General features: G+C 44.7%; 1 protein-coding gene across 1 annotated transcript in view; it reads right to left on the minus strand.

The window, feature by feature from the left end:
• GK5 (glycerol kinase 5) overlaps nucleotides 1–21,157 on the minus strand; it is a 105,556-nt gene that overhangs the window by 17,187 nt on the left and 67,212 nt on the right. Inside the window, exons 10-12 of the mRNA XM_029616488.1 lie at nucleotides 17,059–17,185; nucleotides 11,258–11,362; nucleotides 8,768–8,862 (exon numbers count right to left, since the gene is read on the minus strand). Coding sequence (XP_029472348.1) covers nucleotides 8,768–8,862; nucleotides 11,258–11,362; nucleotides 17,059–17,185 — 327 coding nt within the window. The remainder of the gene's footprint in view (nucleotides 1–8,767; nucleotides 8,863–11,257; nucleotides 11,363–17,058; nucleotides 17,186–21,157) is intronic.

Raw genomic sequence — 21,157 nt, forward strand, 5'->3', positions numbered from 1 at the left:
GGAGGTTGTTCCGCCGAGACCTATTTTCTAGGTCCTCGACCTTGTCTTGCAGGCGTTCTACCTCCGTTTGTATAAGGGAGAGATTCGTACGGTTTACCTTCACCTCCTCGCTGTTTGCCTCGGCTCGGGTCTCAACTTCAAAAAGTCGCCGCCCATTCTCGGCCAGGTCCCCTTTAATGTCTTCAATCGAGGCTCGGAGGTCGGCGGTATTGGCAGCCAATTCTTGTTTTAAATCGGCAAACCAGCGCTTCATGTCGGCCTTGGTAGGCAGTTCTGAAGTATCCAGCTGATCCTCCCCCAGCTCCCCCGGCGATTCTGCCGCATCCACGCTGCCAGCCACCATGTTGTTTTCCAGCGAGTCCTCAGCTAAGACCAGTTTATGGTAAGAATACTTTTTAAAATCGAGCGGTTTCTTCCGGCTCGACATGGGATGGGTGCTGGGGTGCCCCGGGTGCGTTTCTGGCCCCAAAGTAGTGCTGTTAGAGTGCTCGATGTATTTAGATGCTGTCGCTGAACGGAGGAGCCGCAGGTTCAGGCTGCCATTTGCATGGATGACGTCACTTCCTCCCTCTTTTCATTTTTAACACACGTTTTCTGTATTTTCCCACAAATTACAGCTGGACTCACAACTTATATACAAATATCCATGCCCAATGGAAGTGCATACGTGTGTGTGTGGCGGGGGACCAGAACCAGATTAGCTGGCTCCTAACAGGAAAACACATTTACTTTTGCATTTCTGTTTTACTTGGATCTTGAAGCTCTCCTTCAAATCAATTCCTTCAGTTACACCACGCACATCAATGTTTTCCAGATGCAATAGCAAGAGATGAAGGAGAAGTTTAGTCTTACCTAATTTTTTTTTTTTTTTTTTAGATCCTTGCTAGACCAGCCAGATGCATTTTTTTTTTAAATATTTTACAACAAATATAAGTATCCTGCCACAGAAAACAGAGAAATGCATAGAGAAATACCAAGAAAAAAAAAAAAGACAGTATCTGTATAAACATCCGAATATTAAAATCACTGCATTACCCCCAATATAAGAGGGCTCCAACAGAAATAAGGCAAAAGCTGTAACAAGCCATAAGGAAAAGAGACAAAAGTATTAACGCTAGAACAGAATATAAATGGCAAGATCGCATAACATCAAATGTATGAAATACTTAATATATAATCACAGCTGACCATTCAGAAAATCTTTTTATGTACAAATGGTCTCAAATGTTTAGGGTCAAAAAAAATATTTAACAAACATTAGAAAAATGTAAACAAACACTTAGAGGTGGGGTAAGAAAAACTCCCCATCAAGGGTAAGCACCTCCTGTAGCATCTGCTGAAGCAGCTTAATATCTGTTCTGATTATCGGGAAAAGCCGCCCAACTCTACAATTATTACAGCGTCCTTCTGTTCGAAAAAGGAGACCTAAAGCCAGCTCCTCGGAGGCCCAGCAGGATCCAGGGCTGTCCTTCCAGTACTGATTGCTCCCAAACTTCTTTCCAAAAGGGGCAAAGTAAAAAAAAAAAATATTCAAGAGGGAACCGCTTCTGCGAGAAACTTGGGGAAAGTTACAGCCTCTCCCATTCAAACATCGCAATCTATTCTCCATCAACACCAACTGACGAAGTAGCAAATAAGCATCTTCAACCAGCCTCGAGTGCACCCCTTTGTAACTCCGAACAGCACAACTCGAGCCCCTCAGTTGCGCATCCTTCCAGACGAGAAGCTTGCATGCGGCGCCTGCAGCTTAGGGTCATCTCAGAACTCACGGTGGTTTCCAGAAGCATCATGGCCTGCCAGAGCTCTCTCTAAGGTGATTTCGCTCCGTTTCCCCCAGAGTTGCAAGTGCACGGCACTTTAGCCACTGTAGCTTCAATCCTCGGATGGCTTTTTTTTTTTTTTGCGCTCGATCAACCCCCCTCCAACCACTGGCAGCAAGGACCTGGGCCAGGTCTGAGGCAGCCTCCGCAGCACTTCCTGGACCGAGCTACAGCTACCGAAAACCACCTCTGTTCCCCATCGCAAGACTTCGGGGCGAGGTCGTGCCCTTAGCAAGCTACAGGGGAAACCTCTGTCTCAATCCTGGGAGAGATCCCCCCCCCCTCTCCGGTGACACCCCCCCCCCCACAGAGTGCAATAGGAGGGACTGATACAGGGAGAGCATCCTAAGCCTTCCCTTCCTCCCCCACGTGGCACGTGGGCACACACAGTGTGCGCGCCCCTGATAAAAATAAGAGAAAGTTTTCCAATTCTCTCTCTCACCCACCTCCAAGCAGATTCTCTGATTCATAGACGCTTATTCCATTTCAGAGGACAAGAGGCATTTTCAAATAAAACAAAAAATCAATCATGAATTTATCTAAAACAAGAGTGACCGAGCCCTGATCAATAGATTAATTGTCCCCTTGCAGGTCTTTGCCAAATTAACATTAAATACATCACACAGATTTAAAGAACTTTAGTTTACACATCTAAATGAACTCAGGAGACAACATTAAGATGCACACAGCAGTTTCAAAGTGAGACGTGTGGGGGCAGAGGCAGCCAATTATTTTCCACCGAGTGCCACATGCACGACTGCCTACCAACTGGTGAGAGGTTACACGTGTGCTCCTGGCTCTCAGGGGAAAAGAAAAAAAGAGTCAGATTTCTGGAGGCCAGAGTGGCAAAAGGAACTCCCTCCTGGAGGGCGTGAAGTGCCCACCCTGACCTTCGCTGCGAGGGAGCGCCAAGCAGATGGGATCCGGTGCTTCTAGAAAAAAAGGTCTTACTAGAGTCGTCTCAGTGGAGAAACCGCTCTTGAGACAGGAGGTGAGTAGAGTACATCTCCCTCTGCACCTTCCATCCTCCCTGAATGTGTGGCCGCACCAAAGTCCAGTGTACAGACTGTGCTGATCTGCGCTCCAGGGCTAGAGGGAAGAAGCATCATTTGTGCTGGACGTTTTCCGGGGCTCGATGTGGCCCTGGGACTGAATGTTGCGTCGACAGTGCCGGTGGTTCATGCTTTGACTGTGCTGCTTCCCTGGCACCGCAGGCTGAGGTAAATGATGCTCAGACAAGTTAAGACAGGTCCCCCAGGCCTGCTCCAAAGGGGGGCTATCTACTTGAGACCTGTTCAATTCTGTGCCCAGGAAACCAGAAGAGACTCCGTTCTGGGGGAGGAGGATTACCCGCGGTTCTTTAGAGACTTCTGAAGTTCCTCCATCTTCCAGGCTCTGGCCATCTGAGATCGCAGAGTAATCCATTTGCAGTGACAGCAGTTACATCGGTTGTGGTCAGGCCCTAGGACAAACTGATAAATGCCGCTGTCATCTGTGATGGACATCTTATCACAGATGCAATCCTTGAAGCCACTGATGGGTTTCTTGGAGCCAGAAATTTCTGTGAATAAGTCAAATTCTTTTTTGTTCTTTACATAGGACTGAAAATGCTGTTTAAGGAACTGCTGGGGCAAAACCACAGTCTTAAGAAAAAAAATTCCAAGAGATATAACTGAAGAAAAATGAGAGAAAAGGGTGCACGTCCATGCTGCAGCTCAGATTAAAAAAAAAAAAAAAAATACTGAGGGGGCTCATGAGGCAATGACCACAAGGGGCCTCCTGCACATGCTCAGTAGAGAAAATGCTCTGAGCTAAAAGAAAAAAAAAGGTCCATTTGGCGCCAGATGACACCCATATGTCATGGCTAATTCAGCGCTGCTGATTGATGAAGAATGTAAATTAATTCTCTTGGTTTATCTGAAACAAAATGGAAACGTAAGCACCCTAGTAAAGACTAGCACAAGCTTGGAGTTGCAGACTCCGGTTCCCAGATATCAAAAATGCTTATTTGCGGTTTAAAATGTGGTCCTTTTGTTAAAATATCTGGAGTGCTCTAAATGTGATATCACACTGTGCCACCACTAGGGCTCTGCAGGGCTTTGAAAAGGAAAATATTGAGAAATGCAACCCAGAAATGCTACCAAAAGGCGCTGCCAATGCTCCGGGCTCTCTTTGCTCCTCTATGCACACAAAAGAGTGAAACACACCTTTCAAAGCAGAACATTTGTTTTTTTTTTTTAATTTACCTTCATTCCAGAACGTCAAGGCAAATCTAATGGATTCATGGGACTCAGATGGGCTGCCTTTTCCAGCAGCAACCCAGCCCAAATTAACATGGACCCAACACTATCCTCAGACTCTGATATTAGCAATATTGAGAAGAGAAGCTGGCAAGGTCTCACATTAACCCATTATGTGCCAAATCTTTTTAAGAAGCTATCCACTAAATAGAACACTGGGACTTAATGCACAGAACCCAACGTAGCGCGAGGCCTAAAACTGCTGATCAACCACAGTCAAAATGATATACAAAGTGCTCTTTGGACACTGAACTGGAAGGTCTATAAAATGCAGCTCTGATCATGCTGCACTTAAGTGCAATGATTTACCATAACAGTTCGCATGCATAAATTGGGAAAAGCAATTGGTTAGTTTTTCATGCATTACAAATAAGCTGTGTATATCAAACAATATCATGTTCCACTTTGTGCACATATATAAGAAACAGACGACGTGTATATGTCTGCGAATTTGTTTAGTATTGCTCTTTTGTCTAGGCTTTGCCATAATTGATCTCTGTAACTTTGTTGATGCCTTGACCTTACCCTGGTATCATACTGCTGTGTTATCTGTATTATGCTTTTAAAATCATAAATAAAGAGTTTATAAAAAGTTAACAGATGACTTGTCCTGTATTAAGCTGGTCTCCATGCTTCCAGGCAAACTGGATCGGTTGTTGAAACCATGAGTTGGAAGCCACTAGTGAATCCCAAATCGGAAAGGGCCAGCAAAACTATCCAGGCTCATGCTATGGTTAGATCGAACGGTGAATAGAATCCAGGGAATCGTAGAGAGTAATGAGTTTGTACACTAACGAAACACAACTAAGCAACATGACTTTGTTGTACTTTTAAGCAGTAACAGATTACATGTAGATTATATATATTGATAAAAACTATTCTAATAAATCTAAGCATATCTATCTCACTCACCCTATAGTTATTATGAAACTCTGTACCGTAACTTACAGGCACCTGTCTAGTTGGTATAATACCTGCATTTTATGTGCCTCATTGTTAACCGTTGTGACAGCTCCCAGCTTAACGGCGGTATATAAAAGAATTTAAATAAATAAATAAAAATAAAACATCTCTCTGGCTTACAAAGGGACAGACATAAGAAGCCGCGTTAAGCCAGCTGCATGTTTTTACTCCGATTTCTGCACGAGTTTTTCCAGTGCTAACCTATGCAATTATAGGTTTTAGAGCCAAAAATATCCAGCACAAATATCAGAGTAAAAACACATGGCTGGCTGAGCACAGGCACGTGCCATGTAAATGATGCAATTAACAATTACTGGGCAATCCAGAGCACTGTGCTAGCAGGGAGACATTTTAGTACCTGTTTTTTTTTTTATGTGGGTGTTTTAGCTCCTGGATAAGGGCAGGAATACGGTCTACTGCAAAAGAATAGAGGAGGGCCCGAGAGAAGCGAGACTCGGCTCAAGCTGTTTGCAGAGGGGCACGCAGGAGGCGGATATCCCGCCTGAGGACAACACTGCTGGAGTTGATGGAGGTGGTGTGGACATACAGACTGAGCTCCAGGGCAATTCTCTCGCTCTATGAAGAAATCAAGGATGATGCAGATCCTCTAACAGATTGTGCCCTCCCAGAAGGGTGGTGAAAACAAGAACAGTTAATGAATTCAAAAGGGCAAGGGACAATAATTGCAGATCCCTAAAGGCTTGAAAAAAGGGATGGCGTAACATTTCTGCATGGGGGTAACCTGCACGGAGCGGCAGTTCCTACCCTTAATGGACCGCATGGGGGTAACCTGCACGGAGCAGCAGTTCCTACCCTTAATGGACTGCATGGCGGTAACCTGCACGGAGCGGCAGTTCCTACCCTTAATGGACTGCATGAGGGTAACCTGCATGGAGCGGCAGTTCCTACCCTTAATGGAATGCATGGGGGGTAACCTGCACGGAGCGGCAGTTCCTACCCTTAACAGAATGCATAGGGGTAACCTGCACAGAGCGGCAGTTCCTACCCTTAACAGAACTCATGGGATAACCTGCACAGAGCGGCAGTTCCTACCCTTAATGGACCGCATGGGGGTAACCTGCGTGGAGCAGCAGTTCCTACCCTTAATGGACCGCATGGGGGTAACCTGCGTGGAGCAGCAGTTCCTACCCTTAATGGACCGCATGGGGGTAACCTGCGTGGAGCAGCAGTTCCTACCCTTAATGGACCGCATGGGGGTAACCCGCTCGGTGCAGCAGTTATTACCATAAGCAAATTGCTAGGCAGACTGGATAGACCATGTGCTCCTTTATCTGCCCTCGTCACTATGTGGATGAGCCATTCCAGGATAGGTCAAGCTTCTTGGTGCCTTGCATTTTTTCACCCTGGGCTCATTCCAGCCACTACAGAGGCTGGTATGGACCAGTCAACATTTTCAAGGCATTTTAGCTAGGTCCTGAGGGCCACGATGAAACGGGTCAGGCAGAACCTCAAGTAACCACAGCAGCTTAGGGCCCGCTTTCTATGACACAACTGACATGCCGAATATAACAGGAGCGATTGATCGCACACATGTTGCTTTTTGCCCTCTCATCCATGCCAGGAGAGAAACGGCGTATCTGAATAGGAAGCATGTCCACTTCCTGAACATACAAACTGTCTGTAATGTGTACATGAAGATATATCAGTGCTGTCTCAAAGTTTGGGGGAGGCAGCCGTGACTCCCTTTCATCCTCGCTCAGTTGGTGCTGGCCCACAATTTCACTGAAAGGAAATACGAAGGCAGCTGATTGCTTGGTAAGTGTGAAATGCAAGTCACAACAATGCGCATACGTAAAATGCCATTATAATCTCTCTGGGGTGGGCACCAAAAACAGATTCGTGTGCACTTTGAGACGAATGGTGCCAGAAGGGCATACTATTCCGCTACAGAACGAAACGGGTTGGGGGCCGGGTACCAAAGACAGAACAGTACCCAGTTTTTGGTACGTAGAACCGAAGCGCATACTAATCCGCGACACATGAAAGCTCTCTGGAGAGGGTACCAAAGGCTGGAAATTTGCTAAACAAGTAGTACTCACATTCCTCCCCTCCCCCGCCGATGCTGGTTACAGCTGCAAAACCTGGCTGCTTACACCCTGGTCTGCGCCACGTACAGCAGTGGAATTCCCTTACAAAGAGGGGCGCACACAAACGTTAGAGCCGTCACTGAACAGCCGGTTACACTGCCAGAGAAAGTAATGTGGTACTGGTGTGTTGCAGGCTGCACATTATCACCCTCCAGCATGGGCAGTAATCACGATGTGGACCTGGGACCTGGCGCCAGAGCCTGAAATGTTCGCTCCTGCCACAGATGGAGACATCACAAGGGGGGGGGGGCATGAGCTCTGCCGCAAGACCACTGGGGACTATTTCGGCGCTGTGTCTGTACACGGTGGGTGTGGGGTGGACTGACAGGATGGTGTGTGGCGTGGGATTAGGACTTCAACATCTCTCTCAAATCGGCACCAGCCTCTGGAAAGACGAATGCCAGCTGAAGAATGCATCATCTCTGAATATGGTCAAATTGATAATGTGCCTGTTTTTATGAAATGTGTTTTTTTTTTAAATAATTTCCCATTTTAAATGCAAATTTTAATACGTTTGGAAAGACAGCCTCAATTCTTCATCGATGTGAACGCTGGGGCCTGCGACATCTGTGAAACAGAGGTCCAGCATCCTTGGTCCAGAGACCTCCACGCTACATGTTACGGCTAATTTAGCTGCTTATCACCAGGAAAAAATTAATTGTGCATAAAAAAAATTAAAAAGCTCTTACCTCAATGTATGCATGAGAATGATTATGAATGAGTGCAGCATGGTCAGCACTGCATTATAGAACTTCCAGGTCAGTGTTCAGAGAGCGCTTATTGCACGATCTCACTTTGACCTTTTGGCTGTGGTTGATTGGCATTCTTAGGTCTTGCAAATGGAAGCAGACATCTATTATTGGAAGTCAGGGACCCAAGCTATGTCTGACAAGTCACTCAGCACTGGAAGCCAGGGGTCTGATGGGCCCAACTGTCCAATCCTGGAAGCCGGGGGCCCAGCTGTGCCTGACAACTGCTTTAACCCCATGGCACGTAAATCTTTTTTTTTTTTTTTTTATAAAGAGTTCAGATAGTTTATGAATTATTATTGGGCAACAGCTGAGCGCAACATTTTTTTTTTCCATAAAGACGGCCAACAGCTATTTTGCAAGAAGGGGCACTTCTGAACACCTGACTACGGCTATAAGGAAATACTGTTTCAGGGTAAGAGCTCAAGATTTACTTCCAATACTAGACTTGGCTGGTGCTTGATTTGTTCAACACTTCTGAGTTCCAATTTTTCTTTTTTTTAGGCTTTACCCTAGTCCTGAATTTCCTAATAGCGCAGGAGCTCTGAAGTGAAAGTCAGCGCTTCAATTCCTCATCTCTGTGTTTCAACTCTGCAGAGAGAATTAACCAACAGTAGGAATGGCTCAGTTCTTAGTGTGTGGGTAAAGTAAGTGTGTAAGTAAGAGACACTACAGATTACGGCAATCTTAAAAATGATTTGGCTACTCGTTCCTGCTGCCTGCATGCAAGTGAAGCAAACCAATGGCAACCGCGTCACTCCCCGGAGAGGAGTCAAGCGCACATGCTGAAGTTTATTTTCACAGGCAACGGAACCCAAGTGTTTTACCTGCAACCCACTGAACGATGGAACAAAATAAACTCCATCAGAATCGGGCAAACATTTTGCCATTCTTTCAGTTTCCTCAGCACTGCTGAAAAGACCTAAAAAGTGAGCAGAAAAAAGAACAAACCCAAAACATGAACACCATGCACAGTGTGGTCTAAAATGGCTGAAAGTGGCTAGCATGGCACTCTTAGGACCTACAGCCCTAAATTAAGAGTATAAGCTGCTCAGATTCAAACTTCAAACATTGTTTTTATCCCTTTTCACTCTCTAGGGCTGGGAGTCTGAAGCATTTGAGGAGACCTGGTTGTTGGTTCCCTAAAGTACGATGTCATACAACCTCTGAGTCATAATTTAAAGGTTTAGTTTTCTCTCTAGTTCAGCGCTCTGCCGAGAGCTTCACGATAGGCCAGATGGTCAGCTTTGGTCCTCAAAAGCCACAGAGAGGCCTGGTTTTCAGGATGTCCTTAATGAATGTGCATAAGATAGATCTGCATGCACTGCCTCCATTGTATGCAAATCTCTTATGCATATTCATCGTGGAGCTCCTGAAAACCTGACCTGCTCGTGGCTCCTGCGGATGAAAACTGGTCACCCCCCTGCAAACAGGATCACAACAGGGATTCAGAGGACAGTCTGGAGATCTTCAGGGGTTCTTATGGCTGCCCAGGACAGGGTTTTTCTCCTTAAATAGCTGCACAGCATTAGAATTCAGAGAGCTACACCCCTGACAATATTCCAGCTTGGAGGGCTGCCATTGTGAAGTGCCTGCAAGGGAGACTAATTTAATGAGTCCCACAGCTAAAGAAATAAGACCACAGTATACTTAAAAATAAATCAAAACAGCCTCCTATTGCGGTGCATGAGGTTACGGACTAGTGGAGATTTCATAAATAATTAAAACTATTTGTCTCACATTTTAAATACGATATTAGGTATTTTAAAAATATTAATTGGGAAATCTATTGTTTTAATGGAGATATAATTTTTATGATGGATACTGGGGACCGGGTCCAAAGTGGATACTTTATCCTGGTCCTAGTTTGAATCTTTATTTATTTATTTAGCGTTTTTTTATATACCGAGGTATAGCAGAGTTGCCTTCACTCCGGTTTACATTATAACAAACCAGTTACATTTAAATTTGACAGATTACATTAATCAGACTGAGAAACAGACATAAAAATTAGTCTAACAAACAGCAGGATATATTACAAGTAAGGTATACTGAAAAAACAGGGTTCATAGATAATAGGATATATCTGTAGTTAGAGGGCGGGATAAATTGTCCTATCGGTAGACTGATAGTTATGAGATCAAAAGTCCGAGCTGTCAGTAAGAGATTGGCTTAGTAGCCAAGATTTTAGTTCTTTTTTAAAAGATTTAGGGTTTTCTTGACCAGCGAGGTACTGAGGGAGTGAGTTCCATAATTTTGGGCCGATGATGGAAATGGCTCTATTTCTGGTGGAAGAGAGTTTGGCGAGAGGGAGAGATGGAATCACAAGTTGTATTTTACTAGTTGTTCTTGTAGTGCGTAGGGATTGGTGGATATGTATGACGTCAACAAGAGCAGAGTAATCTGCTTTGTAAATTGCTTTCTGCAGTATTGAGAGGACTTTGAATCTTATGATTTATTTGGTATTCAATGGGGGGAGGTTTATAAAAAAAAAGTGATATATATTTTTTCTACATATACAGCAGAATGATGGGTTTTATGGGTTATACCATAATGTTGCTGAATATTTTGTAGTATTTAAAAGTGAGTAATGTTCATAGGCTAAAGTCTGCAGGTACTTTTTACCTATAGACTTCAACCAGAATTTTCAAACAGATTTAAACATGGCATGGATGTGCCAAACCCAGCATGGCATACACAGAGTTACAGGTGCATATTCTTTACCTGCTAGAAGTATTTTCAGAGTTACTTATAGACATAAAACTGGGTTTTCTGCATGTACCTTTGAATGTTTGTTATGTATAGGTTATTCGTATTTACTATATTGAATTAGTATTTGCTCTTATTGTTGTGTGATATTTTCATGATTAAATTGTTAGACCTAGCCTAGGCCAATCTGTTAATTGCTTTGGGCGCCTGTGGAAAAGTGATCGATAAATGGAATTTAGGAAGACTAAACAGATGTAGTCCAACTCCGCAAACAAACAAGTTCAAGGTGAATCAAGTTACTTGTAAACATATTTGACTAGTTCTGAGTGAAAGAACTGTCTAGACAATTTATACTAGCAGGGCTGTATTTGATTTTGACTAAACTTGAGGAGGTACTGTTGCTTTAATAAAAATTAAATCTGAATTTGCCATGCAACTCTACTAAAATGACTCATCTGAAGATAGATATTCATTTTGCTGCCCCCTTGGAGAGGGTGTCAAGTAAGGAATATGCACAGGGTCCAATTCTGGTTTTCAATTGCTTATTAATTCTCTCTTACAAATACAACGCTATAATAATATGAAAACTAGGCTGTAGCATTACTTACTCAGGTCCTGAGCCCACTTTATGGCAGTTCCCGTGTCCGATGCATTGCCTTCGGCTAAGCAGACAAGTTCTTGTCCAATCTTCCAGCCAATAAGAGGATAAAGACCTTGAGAAACACAAAACAAAGTTCACATCAGAAAATGGGAGCACTATCTCCGGGTACCTGGAGGTTTATATACTGTCCCAGAAAGCGTGCAGAGGACCCCAAGAGATGAGGACTCTCCTGATGGAAAGAGAGGAGCAACTGAAGAGATCACAGTTCATTGCTGCCTTTTCATACTAAGAGGCCTTTGTACTAAACTTTCCCCCCCCCCAGATACAAAATGGTAGGTTTGTCCCTAAATTTGAAAATAAAATGTACTTCCCAATATAATAATTATATAGGCCTCTATTTTGCAAGGCTCCAAGGTGTGCCAAACATTATGCACAGTTATACTTTTAAGAGGAAGACAAATCTCTCAAGTGGGCCAGATACATCTTTTCTACAACAAATCTGCCCTGGGCCAAATATCTGGAGATATTCAGCTGTAAGTGGCTTAGAAATTTGGTATAACAGAGACTAACTTCTAGACTGATCTTTAAAATTAAGGTAAATGGAGAAGTTACTACTTACCTGATAATTTCCTTTTCTCTAATGAAGGAAGGCCTACAAGTGTGTTATGCACCTCTACCAGCAGATGGAGACAGAGTAAAAGCTGATGTCAGGATATATAAACCTATCCTGACATCAGCCTGCCAGTATTCTCTGGAAAAGCCAAACTGTGAACAAACTGATTATACCTGAAAATGATTATCGTCAACCAGCCACTCAGTCTTCCAACCAATAGAGAACATCAATGCAGACAAAAGAATTAATGTTCACTAAACTAAGGGACTGGTTAACACACTTACTCGTCCTCCAATGAACAGAAAGAATGAACACCCTGCAATGTCCAAAAGGTGAACCAAAGGCAAATATTGGCAGCCAAGGGTAGGTCGGGGATTGGCCTTCATTAGAAGGAGGGACATTATCAGGTAAGTAGTAAATTCTCCTTCCTCTGCAGTCAGGCAGGCCAATCCCCACAATTGGGATGCACCAGAGTTACTTCTGAACAGGGCAGGAGGCTGGACAGGAATGAGAAGTGCGTCAATGGTGGTTTACATCCTTCATCATGCCATCCAAACATCCAAGTGGTAAAGCCTGGAAAGGTAAGCAAAGACGACAACATCGCTGCCTGAGAAAAATCTCAGCTGGAGCTGAAAACCAGGGTTCCGCCCACAATTACGCCTGGGCTACTACTACACATTTCTATACATGACATATGTAGCGCTGAACAAACACAAAAAAAGACAGTCCCTGTTCTAGTGGAATACACTAAGTCACCTAGAGAAAGGAATCTCGGCATCCACATAGGTGGCCATGACGACATCCTTTTTCCAATGGGCATAATTGCCCGCATTGCTGATTCCCCTTGTTAACCTCTACCTGAGGCAGGCACAATAGAGCAGACTTCCTGACAGGCTTAGGAGCCTCCAAACATCACCTCAGATGCCGCTAGACATCCAAGGCACGCAAGAGATAATATTCGCCTTTCTCTATTCCTGTCGAGCATGGGCAGGAAAAATAGATAGATGCAAAACAAAAACTCCCAAACCACTTTTGACAAAAGAAGGTACAGTCCACAGCCACACCGTTCCCGGAGTTAATGTAGAAAAACTGTCAAGGGAAGTAGCTTCAAGGAGAGGCTACGCAGTGGTTAAATATCGCCAAGAATACAGAACCAGATTAAGGTTCCACAAGGGCACTGGTAGCCACCAGGGAGGACAAAGATAAACTCCCTTCAAGAACCGAGATATATTTGGAGAGGAAGACCACGGCCCTCCATTGATTCACCCCCTAGAAGGGGCAAGAGCTGTCACTTGAAGCTTCAAAACTGGAATTTCCACTTTTGAAAGACTGAGAACCTCGCTCCTCAAACCAGGCCTCGAAAACACCTCAAAAAAACTAAGAAAGCCAGAGGATGTAGAATGTTCCAGCTGGAACAAGGTGGAATCACTGCAGCAGAACACCGCTTCAATAACTGAAAGACAAAATTGACCTGCAATCATCAGCAGAATGGGTCCCTGCCACAATGGATCCATCCAAGGTAGCTGCATGAGAGGAAGGCCCACCAGCAGCCTCCGCAGACTGGCATACGACGGCCTCCCAGCAGAACAATTTGTTTGGTTTGTGATTTTTCGGATGACTACTTAATAGTGGCCATGGCAGGAAGGCACATAGCCTCTCTGACCCATGGCCCCGCTGGATCAAGAGAACTGTCTGATCCCATCTGCGACTGAAGAACTGTGGAACCTCACATTGGTTGAAGTCACCCATAAATCCAGAAATGGGTGACCTCACCGTGTCACCATGTGGAAAGGCCTCGGCTGACAATTCCCACTTTCCAGGGTCCAAGCCCTGACTGCTAAAGCGACAGCCCTTACACATTGCCCTTTCCAGTAATGTGGGAGGAGGATAAGACCAGAAGATATTGTTTTGTCAATACCATGAGTGCATGCATGTGCTCTGACACATGAGGGCTGTTTCCAGCATGAAGGATGTAAGCCACCATCGATGCATTGTCAGACATTATCCTAACTGTCCGAGCCTCTAGAAGCTCGATGAACTTCAAGCATGCCAGCCGAACTGCTTCTGCTTCCAATCACTTGATGCTCCTTGGCGCTCCAGCAACCTTGTACTACATTTCGGCATCTAAGGAAACTCCCTTCCTTAGAAGAATCACTTGTAACTGCCACTGCAAGTGGACGTTCACCTCTAATAGGAATGTGCGGCAAAAAGGCAGCATGTGTGCCCTCACCCAGGGAAAAACCTCCAACATGGCTGCCATCAAACCCAGGTCCTGTAAATAAGGTCAAACTGATGGGCAAATAGACCTGCTCAGGGTCTGAACTGGAGCAAACAACTTCTGAATGAGACTCCCTGGCTGAAACACTCAGCCCTGCTATGCACTGACACGGACGCCAAGAAACTCCAGTGTACGAGGTGGCTATAAGCTGATCCTGGCCAAGTTCACCACCTAGCCTAGCTCTTGCAGAAATGAGACCACCTCGCGAGAAGCCAGTATCCATACTTTAGGCCGGAATTAACCAGTCATCCCGATATGGGTGAACAAAGATGCTGCTCCTGCAAAAGGACATCGCTATCGACACCAAGAAGTTAGAGAATGTCCTGGGCACTGTGGCCAGTTAGAAGGCAGGGCCTGAACCAGATAATGACATACCATAATGGCAAACTGCAGGAACCGTTGATGTTCGCGGCGAATGGGAATACGTAGAGATGCCTCTATTAGATCTAGAGATGGGAGAATTCCCTGACTGCTTTGCCATTATGAATGAGTTACCTGCAAATGAGAAATGACACTTGGAGATCCAGGAGGGGCTAAAAGGATCCTCCCCCCCCCCCACAAACTGGAATTGTGGCCCAAATCTTCTAGTGATTCGGAAACAGGAATTATAGCTTTCAAATACAACAGCCTCCTTAAGGAAGTCTTCACTGTACGGAGTTAGGAGAGACAAGACATCCAGAGGAATGCGAAGAAACTCCAGAGCATAGACTTCTTTTAACACTTCCAGGACCCATTGGTTTGACATGAGTCGGACCCAGCTCTAGTAAAAGAGTGACAGACTAGGTGCTCCGCACATGGAGTCAACATTCTTATGAGGCTTTCTGGAGAGAAAGTACTGAGACTTACCAAATGTTTACGACCTCAGAGTAGTCTGTCCCCTATAGGGATAAAAACGCTTGTAGCCCTAGCCGTTCCTCTTGCCCAAAGGACGCAATGCCAGCTTATCCCCTGGCAGTCGAGGGACCTGGAATTCCCCTGATCTCCAACTCACTTCGAAATAAAAGAGAGAACCCCCTAAAGGGTCACCTCGTGAGATTGGACTTAGAAATTTATCTGCCAACCAATTTTGTAACCACAGCTGATGCCTAGCCGCTCTCATGGAAGCCACCCCTCTGGTGGCAAAGTGAAGAAGTCACAGCCCACATCAACTAAGTCGGTGGCTCCCAGTTCCATCATTGCTCTGCTATTAGACCCCCACTCTCTCAAGACTCCTGAGAGAGGCATAGATTTGTCTGAGCCACCAGGGAGCAACAAGAGGCAATGCGCAAAACCATTGCCAAGGTCGCAATTCCTGATTAAGGATAACATCAACTCTCCTATCCCGAGCATCCATGAGAGCTGCTCTTTCTTCTATCGGAATGGTGATCTGCTAAGAGCACACACCAGCGCTTTCACCTTCGAAAACTTAACTCTCACTACTGGTTCCAAAGGGTACAGACCCGCCAAAGAGCGCCTCCCTTTAAGGTTTGCTTCTGGAGCGTTCCATACAAGGGCAATCAACTCTTGAATTGCATCCAGGAGGGGAAACAAAAACATCACACTGCTGCACAGCAAGCAAATGCATAAACAAGCATGTGAAAACGTTGCCACGGCCTACCATGCGGCTTTGAAGAAGCAAGTCTGGGAGAGGGGCCTAGCCAGAGGCTGTTCAATCCGCTGTGTCTGTGCCGCCACTGCATCTCACTAAACTCCCCAGAGAAGAAGTGAGAGGGAGGAAAGAAAAAACGCCAACCGCTCGGGCAGATGGAGGAAGTCCCGGAAGGGAAGTTTTATTTCCCCTACTCCTTCCTTACCTCTGCCTTCTGCTCCTTTAGTTTCGTTTTCCTTTATTTATTTATTTTAACCTGAGCTCACAGCTGAGCCTCCCTCATCCTTCAACCACTTCACTTTTTTTTTTTAAAGCCATGCCTGAAAAGACTGCTGGACTAACGTGCTCCACTGAAGGAGGGATCCATTTGTTTCAACCTCAGAGTACAAGCGGTGTGATAAAAAGGAAGTTAAGAAGAAAAGGAGAAGTTTACTACAAGCAATCCCCAGTAGGGAAATGCATGTCCACCATCTGCTGGAGATGGAGAATACTGGTGGGCTGATGTCGAGGCAGGGCTATATATCCATGACCTCAGCTTTCTCTCCGTCGCCATCTGCTGGTAGAGGTGGGGATTGGCCTGCCTGAGAGCAGAGGAATACATTCTTATGAATAAAAACACATTGCCCACTACTTTCTGGTTATACACCAAATACAGCCATCATAAACACAGTCCATTGCAATGCTGTTTGAGCCCCCCTTAATCACATTCCCAAAAGCACACGAGTGTGTGCAGATACTAAATGCCCCACTATCCTTACAATGGTTTGCGCGTCAATTCCTTGCTCTCATGTAACTCAAAGAGGAATTTGATGGCTCGGCTCTGTATCAGTGTCCTGCTTCTAACTGACCTGGAAGCTCAAAAAGAGTGGGCAGAAACTTCCAGTGCCCCTCCATCCCAAAAAGTAAATTTGTTACAGGATAACTTCCATGCCCAAAATCTGGGTTTGCCCAGGAATTATCCAGAAAAATGGGTAATATTTTGACATACTTAAGTGCTCCAATACAACCATGTCCAAAGTAAGGTACCATATATGTTCACTACCACAACCTGCTGAAGTTTATCCAAAGCTATTCAGAGCAAATGTCTTCTATCATACATAAAATTACAATGTTCTAATTTGCAAGCCTCAAAGCATGCAATGTTAAGAATGAATTTAATTAAAAATGTAACTGTTGAGGCCTCCTATTGGCTCTCAAATATCTCCTCATACTTCCATCACGCAACAGGGAACTTCATTGCTTGTTCTTATGGACCAGATTTCTTTTTCCCCTCCAATTAAAAAAAAACAAACAAAAAACAAAAAAAACCGAAACATTTCATCAGTTTACCAGCTACAGATGTATGAGGTTTGTTCCCAGTATTAATGTCCATAAAGGTGCCTGTTCCCATAGTTAGCTTAACATCTCCTATACGAAAGCAGCATTCTCCAAACATGGCCGCCTGCTGGTCAGCTACCTGCAAGATTAATGACAGACAACACATGGAAAAGGGAACTTACAGATTCAGCTGCTGCTTTGGTATTGAGTACAACCCCCTGCCATTCTACCCCAGAACTAAAACTTTTGAATGAAAGCAAGCGCATGGAAGCCAGGCAGCGTTACACAGAAAACAGCTGTTCTCCAAGGACAGCAGAATGTCAGTCCTCACACAAGGGTGACATCATCCGATAGAGCCCAGCACTGAAAAACTATGCCAAAGTTTCTAGAACTTTGCCTGAACCTCACTAGGCATGCTATTATGTCACACATCCATGGGGCGTCCCTTTAGTCGTATTTAGCAAAGAAATGAAAAAAAGAAACCAACCTCACTAGGATTTACATCCTGCTGTCCTCAGACAACACCTGCTACAGGTAAACTCTGCTTTCTCCAAGGACAAGCAGGATGGCAGTCCGCACACATTAAGTAATCCCTAGCTACAGGCTAGGGATTACTTAATGTGTGAAACAATGAAAAATGGGACAATAACAAAACCAGTGTTAACAGGTGCAATAATGTTTTTTTTTTATTGGCGACAAGCCCTTTTTTAGTATTTTATTAACTCGTACTGGACAAAAGCAATAGGCCCTAGGAGAGAAAGTGTTGGGCTCTACACCTCAAGTTCCGAAGGACAGACTAGCCAAACCTGCTGTCACATTGGCCATCCCTATCCAATCGGTAATGGGACATGAATGAGTGGATAGAATTCCATGTCACGGCCTTGCAAACCTTCTACATGAGGGGACTGATCATAGGCGAGCCAACGATGCTGCCATAACTCAGACAGAATGAGCCTTGACATAGCCCACATGGGCATAACAGAAGGCGATGCAATCTGCTAGCCAATTAGATATAGTCCATTTAGTAATGGAAATTCCCAACTTGTTTGCATCAAAAGAAATAATAAGTGGGATAGACTTCCTATGGGCTTCAGTATGCTCCAGTTAGAAGGCCAAGGCTCTCTTACAGTCCAAACTGTGCAATGTGTTCACCACTGGAAACATGGTTTGGGGGGGGGGGGGGGGGGGGGGGGGAGTGTAGGAAGGACAATGGGCTGGTTAAAGTGGGAATTCCACCACTACCTTAGGCAAGAACTTCGGATGGGTATACATGACCTCCCTAACATGAAAAACCTTGGTATAAGTTATTAGAGCCTGACACTCACTGACCCTGCACCGAAATGATCACTACCAAAATTATGAACTTCCAGGTCAGGTACTTCAGGTCACAGAAGTGCAGTGGCTCAAAAAGAGCTTTAATCAGCTGGGGCAAAACCATGTTGAGGTCCCACGACAGCACCAGGTCTGATGGGAGGCTTCAAAGGAAGAAGATTCCATATGAAATGTACAACTAAAGGCTGTACAGAGATGGGCTTGCCTTCTACGTGGTGATGGTATGCTCCAATTGCATTAAGGTGGACCCTTACTAAGGTGGTCTTAAGATCAATGTCAGATAAATGTAGAAGGTAATAAGCAGTATTTGTTCAGAACAGGATCTAGGACCTGTTGCTCACACCACATAGCAAACCTCCTCCATTTCAGTCCATAGCACTTTCTAATGGAAGCTTTCCTTGAAGCCAAAAGAACTTGAGACATTCACCAAGAGGTCAAGGGGGTTGCTGAATCAACCTCAACTTCCAAGCGGTAAGCGATATGGACTGGAGGTTGGGATGGTATGACCTGCCTTGATCCTGAGAGATTAGGTCAGGGGAAACCCACAGCCTGATTGGATCCTGGATGGACATCTCCCACAGAAGCAGGAGCCAGATCTACTTCAATTAAAAGGGGGCTATGAGAATCATTGTCCCCTTGTGTTCTGAACGTCAACAGAACCTTTTCCACTAGCAGAAATTGGAGGATACACATACAGAAAAGCCTCTTCCCTAGTGTAGACCAAGGCATCAGACTAGCTTGCTACACACCCTTTGGCGGTAACAGAAGAGCGGCACCTTGCTGCGCCAGGGAGATGTGAAAAGATCCACTGGAATTTTCCAGTGGTGGATAATCTGGTTTCTTACCCTTTGGTCCAGGGAACACTTGTGCGATTGTAAAGGACAGTCTGTCCACAATCAAGTTTTTCACTCCAGCCAGGTAAGTGGCTCTGAGAACCATGCCCTGAGAGATGGCTGGCCTCCTGACATAGGAGATATGAGCCTGCACCTCCCTGCTTATTGATGCAATACATCACCACTTGATTCTCTGTCTGTACAAGAATAACTTTGTTGGACAGTTGATCTCAAAGCCCATAGAGTGTACCAAATCACCTGTATCTCCAGGAAATTTATCTGATGTAATTTTATCTGGGCAGAGTCTATCTACATGGGCTCCCCAATCCAGAGTGAACACATCTGTCGTGAGAACAATTTGGATAAGAAAAGTTATGAAAGGGAGTCCCCTGACCAGATTGGAATTGTCCCGCCACCAGGATAGAGTCCTTGAGTGGTTGGGCAATCCAGATGCTGTCCCGCAGATCACGGTCTATTGAGCTCTTTTCATGTAAAGACGTACCATGGGGGTTACATGCACCGTTTATGCCATGAGGCCCAATAGCCTCCAAATGTGCCAAGTTAATATCTGCTGACTCATCTGGATCTCTTCTGCTATAGCCAAAGTGGTGGCCCCTTACTGCAGAAGGAAATTCTTTGCCACAGTTGTGTCTAGCAGAGCTCTGATAAACTCCATTTGAATTGATGGCCTATCAGAGCTCTGCTAGACACAACTGTGGCAAAGAATTTCCTTGTGGACAGACAGATGAAAAACTCTACTAACTCCAACATGCAGAATGTCATGTGCATAGATTCCTTGGCTCCTGTCTGAGATGTGCTTCTTCACCAATTGTCCAGATAAGGAAACATGCTAGGCATTATGTGAAGACATGTTGGGCAGATATGAAGCCAAATGGCTGAATACAATATTGGAAGTGGTAGTTTCCTAGTTTATTTTATTTATTTATTTTGGACTTTTATATACAGACATTCATGTGGAGAATTACATATCATATCGGTTTACAGTGAAACAGAAACATTGCAAAAAGCATTATAGAACAGGGGTTACATAGAACTAGGAAAACGGGGGTAGAACTAAGCTGATTATTAGAAAAACTGTCAGATGAACAGAAACTAACATGATGCAATAACTGCGAGTACATATGTAATAGAGCTTATGTCCGATAGTATGCTATTAAGTACAGTCCCCTCTAGTCCAGAAAGAGAGTTCAAACCAGACAGGAGAGAAGAGCATTCCTGATTTAGATAAAGGTTCATCTGGTTAAGGAAACACCTGACTGAATAGCCAAGTTTTGAGGGTTTTGTTTTCAATTCACACATCCTAGTATGAATTGGAGATATTTTCTGTGACCAGGACAAATCCTGAGTGTACGCTTCCTTTAGATTGAGAGAGCATAGCTAAAACCCTTTCTGAAGGAAGGGGGATCAAGGTGCCCAGGGAAACCATCTTGAACATTTCTCTTTTGATGAATTTATTTGAGGCCCTTAGATCTAGGATGGGACAGAGTCCCTCTGTCTTGTCATTCAGAAATATTTGGAGTAAAATCCCTGTCCTCTTTGCCTTGGTGGAACAGACTTGACTGCTTTGACCATCAAGAGGGAGGAAAGCTCCATCTGAAGCATTTCCTGATGGAGTGACTGACTCCAAGATGGGTGAGGGGACTAATTTGGCAGAAGACACAATAGATTTAATTTGTACCTTTTTCTGATGATATAGAGGACCCACACATCCAAGGTTATACTGGGCCACCACTTATATATAAAAGCATAGCCTGCCCTGCTTGGAAGGTCTTCTAGCATGGATACTTAGATTCTGGCTATGAGCTCTACTGTCTAGTCAAAACCCTGTTCACTGGGATGCCATCTGGGGTTAAGGGCCCTCTTCTGCCTTGAGCTGGATTATGGGTCTTGTTGTGAGCAGGAAGATAATGCCTCCTCGGGTGGAA

This window comes from Rhinatrema bivittatum, chromosome 9 (genome assembly GCF_901001135.1).
Source record: "Rhinatrema bivittatum chromosome 9, aRhiBiv1.1, whole genome shotgun sequence".
In the NCBI taxonomy this organism is placed as follows: domain Eukaryota; kingdom Metazoa; phylum Chordata; class Amphibia; order Gymnophiona; family Rhinatrematidae; genus Rhinatrema; species Rhinatrema bivittatum.